General features: G+C 40.0%; 1 protein-coding gene across 1 annotated transcript; it reads left to right on the top strand.

Annotated features, from left to right (window-relative positions):
* Positions 1-495: 495 nt before the first annotated feature.
* On the top strand, positions 496-6,587 carry LOC136835792 (aspartic and glutamic acid-rich protein-like). The gene is made up of 4 exons (XM_067099647.1): positions 496-618; positions 5,753-5,872; positions 5,909-6,086; positions 6,184-6,587. Exons 1-4 carry the CDS (start codon positions 496-498, stop codon positions 6,585-6,587), a joined length of 825 nt encoding a protein of 274 aa, XP_066955748.1.
* Positions 6,588-8,723: the final 2,136 nt, after the last annotated feature.

Raw genomic sequence — 8,723 nt, 5'->3', positions numbered from 1 at the left:
CTCTGATCTGATATTAGCAAGTAGTGACACAAGTGAAGGCTTTGGAGTTGTGAGTAAGGAGAAAAGGAAGCAGAACCGGAAAACCTTTGGGTGGATGGAAACAGCACAAATATAGTAATGGGATGGCGCCAGCTTGATGTTAATGCATAGGTTCGGCTCCGAGTAAAAGATACGGTCAATAATGGCAGCATTATAGAGAGGTGGAGGTATACCTTGAAGTTTAACAAGACCACTGAGCTGATTAACAGCTACTCCTAGGGCTGGTCTTAGGGCGATTAGATTATTTTACGTGGCTAAGAACCAATTGGTTACCTAGCAACGGGACCTACAGCTTATTGTGGAATCCGAACCACAGTATAACGAGAAATAAATTTCTATCACCAGAAATAAATTCCTCTAATTCTTCATCAGCCGGCCGGAGGTTCGAACGCGGACCCAGCTGTGTGCTAGCCGAGAACTATACCGACATGTCCAACGAGGAACTACAGCAGCATTATGGAGTGTGATAGTTCTGATGCAGAAAGTCAGCTTAATTTTGGCGCAGAGGATGATGGAAGGAAAGTTCTAAATTTCCCCAATAACCTTGACGTGGACCATAAACGTAGGTTGCAGTGGACGGTGAGGGTATATAAGGAGCATCCAGAATTTGAAGTTCTATTCAAAGAAGGTAAATATCGGGCTTACATTACTGTTAAAGGTGAGAAGGCTGCGAGACACCTGACTAACTCTGGATTCAAATGCAGTGTTAGTATCCTAAGCACCGGAGATATTAAAACTAATGTTTTAATCTTTTGATTTTCCGGTTTTTAATGGATGAAAAGGTACTGCTGGCTGACAAACGTTTTGTTTGGATTAAACGGCAAAAGGGTAAGCAAGGTGGCGAGGGTATTTCAAAGCCAAAGGTGATTGCCCTTATCAGCGAAGAAATTCCCGAGTGTGTTTCTCCCATGCATTGGTTACAGGAGGGTTGCCGTGTATAATGATTCACCTATTTTGGTATTTTATAAGTTGCCAATAGTTACATTTTTTAACAAGAGCTCTCCACTCTCGTTATTTTGAACCCCATAAACACTATGCGCAAATGACAAAAAATTAATGAAATTACGACTTAAAAGGTAAGACAATACCGGCCCCACCCTCTCCATAGCTAATATGGCAAAAATGTAACCAGTAAACACCCCTAGGTTACGTTAGGTTGGTATTTTTAGGTTCTTATAGCACATTCTCTAGGCATTTTTTACATGAAAAACCCAAAATGGTTTTCATGCAAAAGTGGCTGGCTGGAGTCTTATTAACAATTTAAAAATTTTACCCTATTTTATGCTTTAAATGTAGAAGTGAATCACAGGGCATTTAATGTCAGCATAACCAGATGTAGGTATGGCAGTAGAACCATGACTCTTAAGTTATGCCTAGGTAAAATCACGGAAAAATTAAAATTAATCCGAAACGCTGCAATTGTGGGGGATTCTTTGCAGGTTCCTCGCTGTGTGAGAAAAACTTCGTGTTGTGAAAGGAAAAATGGTAAGTGTAGTGTAACAGTCTCTGGACACGAAACAATCGAGTAAGAAAGTAACTTCTACAGTCAATGTCTGGGAACTTCGGGAGAGAGAGAGAGACTAGACAAAATGGCATACCAGAAATTAATGTGTACGTGTTTGTTCTAATTTGGAGAATAATGATGCATTAGCAGCTCTGCGCATGGGAATAAATGAACTTAAAAAAAATGGTTATATCTAAGCAAGTCCAAATTAATCAATTCTGTGAAACAAAAAGTTCTGTTGACGAAGAGCATGTTGCTCCCCGATGTGGCGTTGAAAACGTTGTAGCCGCTTTTGTGCTTGAGAGAAATGTTGAAGCCGGAATGTGTTCAGGAAGTGAAAACAGATATTTGCATAGAAGTGTTGAAAGCTCTGACACTGATGTTTTAGTTAAAAATAATATTGCTCGAAATGTCTCTACTGTGCTGTACTGAAATATATGGAACAACCTGATGACGCTCCGAAAAATAATATTTTGTTTGTTAGAGATTTTAGGGAAAATCTGAGTAACAATGGCGCCACTTAAACTAAGCGTTTATCATGGAATGTGAACCGTATACGAAAAAGGTCTACTGATGTTCACTCGTATGTTTTATCCCACGATATTGATGTAATAACTTTGCAAGAGGTAGGAATTAATAGCTTAGGTTTTCATTTACTTGGATATCAAAGTTTTGAGTTGCCTGCAGATCCTTTCAGAAACACACGCTGCTTAATTACTTTTATTAAGAACATTCCCGCTAAATTAGAAACGCCTGTTACGGTTAATGATACGGAGATTTTAAATGCCAATGTCTGCATGAAGGATCATATAATATATATTAATGTCTTTATTCATCTAATATGTTGGAATTAGAAATTTACCCTCCACCATATTTAGTGAGCCATGTTTATTGTTGGGTGTTTTGAATGCTCGTCATGAAAATCTAGGTACTGCTGAATGCCAAATAGAAGTGGGTGTTCCTGAATGATATACTGATTTCCATGGATAATGTTCGGGCTTTGGGTAAGAATGAACCCACTCATATAAGAGGTGGAAAACTTGATTATGCTTTGCTTTTCATTATGGCAGGATATGAAGCAAATGTATATGTAGTTGGTGAATTACTTAGTGATAATTTTGGAATCTGTTACTGTAAATATAGGGAAATTAGCTTTTAACTTCTCTAGGAAAATATATATCTTGGGGACACAGGTAAAGGTTAAACTGATGAATAAAGTTCATGAATGGTGCATAGATTATAAGAGAGCGGAAGGACTTGGTAATGATGAAAATAGTTTTTCTGATGACGACGTCAGTGTTGTTGATACTGCATACGGTTAAAGAAAATTATACTAGAGCCTGTAACAAAAATAAGTGTTATGGTGATAAGTTTGTTCAAGGTTGGAATAGGCTAAGGAAGGCACAAAACAATTGGAGTCTAAATACTAATGATCAAAATAGGGAAACTATGATCCAAATGGCTGAAGGAACGTCAGAAACAAAGAGGAAATAGTAAGAAGAAATTATTGGGACGGTTTTCTGAAAGAGGGTGCTTTAATAAAATCTCTAGGCGGTGTAAGGTAACAGAGGTTAAACGAAAAATTGTTGTTCATCCGGACCTTTTTGCAAGGTAAGGCTGATGAATTAATGAAAAAGCAGTCTGATACTTCTAGTTTTAACAGCCTTCCTGTAAACACTCAGACATGTTTGAAGAATAGGTCACCTAAAAGGAGCGTTTGGTGGAAATAGAAGCAGGAATAAGCTGGCCCGAAGGATTAGATTTATTTTACGTGGCTAAGAACCAACTGGTTACCTAGCAACGGGACCTACAGCTTATTGTGGAATCCGAACCACATTATGACGAGAAATGAATTTCTATCACCAGAAATAAATTCCTCTAATTCTCCATTGGCCGGTCGGGGAATCGAACGCTGGGCCAGCAGCGTGCTAGCTGAGAACTATGCCCACCCCGCCAACGAGGAACTAGCAGGAATAAGAGATGAGATTCGTCTACCCTTTACTGAAAAAGAATTTTGTGCTATCAAGCGAGGAAAGTCTACTGCCCCAGGTATAGATGGAGTAATGTATGATATAATTAATTGTTCGATTGCAATGGATGATAATCCGCTATTGTATTTAATTTTTCCCGTGCGAATGGCAGTTACCTATAATGTTGGAGATAGCTTTAGTGATTCCTGTTCCTAAGAGTATAGGAGAGTATCGGCCTTCATGCTTGACATCGTGCTTTCGCAGATTAATGGAAAGACTTGTTTTGAATAGGTAACTTTGTTACTGAAGGACAGCTATCTGGTAATTTGTTTGGTTTTAGAAAAAATAAGAGTACAACGGATTGTGTTATTACACTACTACGCAATAGCATGGCCAGATGTAGGGCTTTCGTAGACCTTAAGGATGTCTTTGATAGGGCAAATGGTGAGGTAATCCTAGAAGAACTGGCAAATAAAGGAGTGAAAGGCTTATTGTTAAAGTGGATACAGAGCTGTCTAACTGTAAGGAAAGCTGAAGTGTGGTTCCAGGGTCATGAATCTAAGGAAATGTTATTGGAGCTGTCTTGATGGACAAAATTGCAAGACACATCTCCAAGAGGTACTGATATTACAATTTATGCTGATGATATTCTTATATAATGTGATTCTTATGCTACTTTGTCGTTAACAGTGGCGGAGCTACAAAACTTGTCTGCATATGGGTTTGGTTATAAAAGAAAATAAAAAATACAGACTTGTAGAGAGACAGATAATTCATTTTTATTTAATGGGAAGGTATTACAGATAGTCGACAGTTATAAGTATCTCGGAATAAAAAGACCATGTTCGAGATAAACTACGTTAGAAATCTTTGCCTGGCGAGACTTAAATCATTACAGGCGCTTGCAAACAGAGGTAAAGGAGTAGGCATTCCGGTTTTAAGGATTGTTTATATTAGTACAGTGCGCCCAGTTATCGATTATGCAGCGCCTGTATTGGTAAGTTATTCGGAGAAGGAACTGAGGAAATTAGAGGTTATCCAAAATAAAGCCATGCGTGTCATATTGGGATGTACACTCACCAAAGAAACCGATGTCGCCTCGCCAGACCTGGCTGGAGAGAGAATGCCCTTTTTGAGATGAATAGCCAGTTTCATCAATATTTATGGATTTTTCTTATAAATATGATACGAAATTAAAATAAAACAAGGTCATGAAATTTCTTGGTGGTTACTTTCAAAACAATATGCGATTACATTTATTAAAAGAATAAAAAGGGCTCTCTCTCTCTCTCTCTCTCTCTCTCTCTCTCCTCTCTCTCTCCTTTAGTAGTCTCTCTCCCCTTTAATTTTCCAAATCAGCAGTCCGTTATCGCACCCTCAGAATTGGAAAATAGGAAAAAAATATTAAAGGAACGTTAAGAACAAAATGGGATGTGATGTGTATTGATAATTTTTTTTTTTTCATTCACAAAGCTAGCGTTATTGCTATTTTAATCACCTCAGTGGTCTGGTAAAACTAAGGTATACTCAACTATTTTCGTTTTGAGAAAAAAAAGTAATATGCATATAAAGATATATATATTTGTCTTAATTATTCATATTCATCCCTCGCACCCATTAGGCACCTTCCCTAGAGTCTAGACAACGGGCAAGTGTCTGGGAAAACATGGTTACTATATCTGATAGTCAATAAATGACGTCAGTAGCGAGGAAAAAAATATCCCTGTCACACAACTTCCTGTTGAAGTGCTTATCAGAATTTTACGAGTATTTCTGGCTTCTGGCGTTATTTTTGTTCGTCTGAAAGGTCCCCTAGGAATCGGCCTTACATCCCATGCAGAGGAGCGAGCACTGAATTAAGAACGAAGCTACTTTTTGTTATATTTGATGCAGCATATTTCGACGGTTTTACTTAAATTAGGGGAAACTGATGTCCATAATCACCATAACTTTTGCCAATGACGATTTTGGAAAAATACTTTCCCCTCGAGGGCTCGAACCCTTAAACATCAGGAATACCAGTTAGTGATCTTATCGGTTCAGCCATCAAATCTCATAAAAGTGTTGCATTATCGGCGTCGTGGAGTGCTGCACCTACTCAGGGTTTACACACTAGAGCCATACTAGACTTTATCTAATTGGATTTCACCCACGTACGGCTCCGGGTGTTGTGTAAACCCCAAGTATAGGTGCAATAGCACTCCACGGGCTCGAGGAAGACTTCGAGGACGACCTTTAGGACGACATCGATGACGAGCTCGAGAACGACTTCGAGGACGACTTCGAGGACGAGTTCGAGGACGAGTTCGAGGAAGACTTCGAGGACGAGCTCGAGCACGAGCTCGAGGACGACTTCGAGGTCGGCTTCGAGGACGACTTCGAGGTCGACTTCGAGGACGACCTCGACTTCGAGGACGACCTCGACTTCGAGGACGATATTGAGGACGAGCTCGAGGATGATTTTGATTATGAGCTCGAGGAAGACTTCGAGGATGACATCAAGGACGACCTCGAGGTTGACTTCGAGGACGACCTCGATGTCGATTTCGAGGATACTTCGAGGACCAGCTCGAGTACGACTTTGATCATGAGCTCGAGGACGAGCTCGAGGAGGACATCAAAGACGACCTCGAGGTTGACTACGAGGACGACCTCGAGGTCGATTTCGAGACGACGAGGACTTCGGTTATGAGCTCGAGGACGAGCTCGAGGACTTCGAGGACGACCTCGAGAACGTCTTCGAGGACGAGCTCGAGGACGTCTTCGAGAACGACCTCGAGGACGGCTTCGAGGACGAGCTCGAGGACGACTTCGAGGACGAGCTCGAGGACGGCTTCCAGGACGAGCTCGAGGACGGCTTCCAGGACGACTTCGAGCACGACCTCGAGGTCGACGTCGAGGACGACTTCGAGGTCGACGTCGAGGACGACTTCGAGGTCGACCTCGAGGTCGACTTCAAGGACGACGTCGAGGACGCCTTCGAGGTCGCCTTCGAGGACGATCTCGAGGTCGACTTCGAAGACGACCTCGTGGTCGACTTCGAGGACGACCTCCCACTCCTAGCTCTCTACTGAATATTTTCAGCATCGTATCTTGTGCCGATGCGTCGCCAGATCGTGCATTGCTCTGGACTATCGAGGTGAAGGCAAGTTTCATCACTGAAACATTTGTAGAGCAAAGCCTAAATGAGTGTCACGATGCCATTCCTTTAACTCCTCTTGACCGCCGGAACATGGCACCCTGATCCCATGCTCCCTCAGTCGTTGTCTGGTTGTCTGTGGAGTGCATGAGAGATGCAATTCTTGCGTGATAGTTACTGAGGTTTTCAGGGTCGTCTATGGATGCTGCAATGATTTGTTCGTCTTGTTGTCGTGTTGTTGCGTGGCGTCCTCTCCTAGGTCTATTTGCCAATGTTCCTCTTCCCGCCATCTTGATGTCCACCTTTGACTGTGCGACCACCCAACGCTCACGGCAATATCTCGTGCAAAACCACGCATCCCACTCACCAATGATCCGACCTCTTTGAGTTATATGCTCCAACAGAGTTGTCTTTGTTTGCCGCCGCCATCTCTGGCAAAAAATGCCATATATATATAAGTATATATTATATAGACTAAAGAAGACAACAATATATGGTGGAGATTGCCGTAACATAGGGGCTGTAGATAATCGTGTTTACCAGCTAAAAGTTACACAGAGTTGCAAATCCCCAGCCGTCGAAACTACTCTACTGGTTTTTTGGGATACGCATCTTCATGGCTGTGTCGCAACTCCTCGTCAGGAAAACCAGGTCCCCACTTTCTCAAACTATTCAAAACTATTATAATGATATATATAACGTAAAATTGATGATATAAGTAATTCTATAATGATATATACATCACCCTTATTGTATATCTATGTCTTCAGTGTGTAAAAAGCGAGATTTATTTATTTTTGTAGCTTTGCTTGCATTAAGTTAGGGATCCATCTAGTGCTGATTTAGTATACCAATGTCAGGTTTTATATATGAGATAGAACGAAGTGGTTTTTATGTTAAATGTTACTGGATAACTTCTCATATAGGTATATATTTAAACACTTAAATGAAGTTGCTGACAAATTAATAAAGATGCAGCATGTAAAGCATCTCTATAGATATTGTTGGTGTTGTAATTTTCCATGGAAATAAAGGAGGATGGGAGACGTCGGAGAGCTGCATGGAGACTGTTAATGCAGAAAGTATTTTTAGCAGGCGTGGCAGTAATGTTTGAGGCATTATTTGTACGTATCTGGAAATACCCATACCACATATGGCAAAACTCTTTCTAAACTTTACATAATAATTATTCCCTAACCTTAACCTCATTATAAATAAGTATTCATGGGAATGTGTTGGAGATGGAAATGATTTTTCATGTAAATTATGTAAAAAATCAAACTCTCATACATTCTCATTATGTACCACATTGTACTGAACTTTCAGAATTTAGATAAAAGTGTCGATACAGTTCTAGAGCAGGTGTGTTATTTGCTTAACAATAATAAAGTTCCAGTTTCTATTGGAACAGGTAATTTTGGAAGGTGAATGATGCATTGTTAATAAATCTTTTGAATTTGAAATGAACTGACTATGATCCTGACTATTCTAAACCTGTGGTCTCGACCGCTTCAACCCCAGGTACTGGTATTAGCATTCATATATTGTTATATTAATAAGGGCGGAGTCTACGAGGATGAGATCAAATAAACGCCCCCTCCCCCACAATACACAAACAACCCTTCCCCCCCTCCCCATAAACTATACCCTTTACAAATACGATGCTGAACCTATATGCATTATTACATAAACGGGTTCAGACATAAAGAGTCTCCACTATATACACATTGCCCACTTCACATTAATTTATAAAGGAATATTGATAACCAAAGGTTAAAACTGTATTCTGTTACTTTCGAATATTCTTAAGTTATAAATATAGTGTAAAAGTATGTCAAGTATTTGAACTGAGAAATACCTTTACAACTTAGCGGTTAGAAAAGTGAGTTGTAAGAAAACGTTTTCATTGCAATTATTTAACAAATTTGTTAAGAAATAAATTATGAACGGTAACTCTAGTTTTGCTTAATGTGAGGCAGCTTGAATTATTTTTAAGATTTCTTTTTGGTATTAACTATTTCATTATAATTTTGCTATGCTTGTAAATATTTATTACCTAAGTGGCATACAA

The sequence above is a fragment of the Macrobrachium rosenbergii genome, chromosome 55, assembly GCF_040412425.1.
Source record: "Macrobrachium rosenbergii isolate ZJJX-2024 chromosome 55, ASM4041242v1, whole genome shotgun sequence".
NCBI lineage: Eukaryota > Metazoa > Arthropoda > Malacostraca > Decapoda > Palaemonidae > Macrobrachium > Macrobrachium rosenbergii.
The sequence above is the reverse complement of the archived record's forward strand: the minus strand, read 5'-3'. Positions and strand labels throughout refer to the sequence as shown.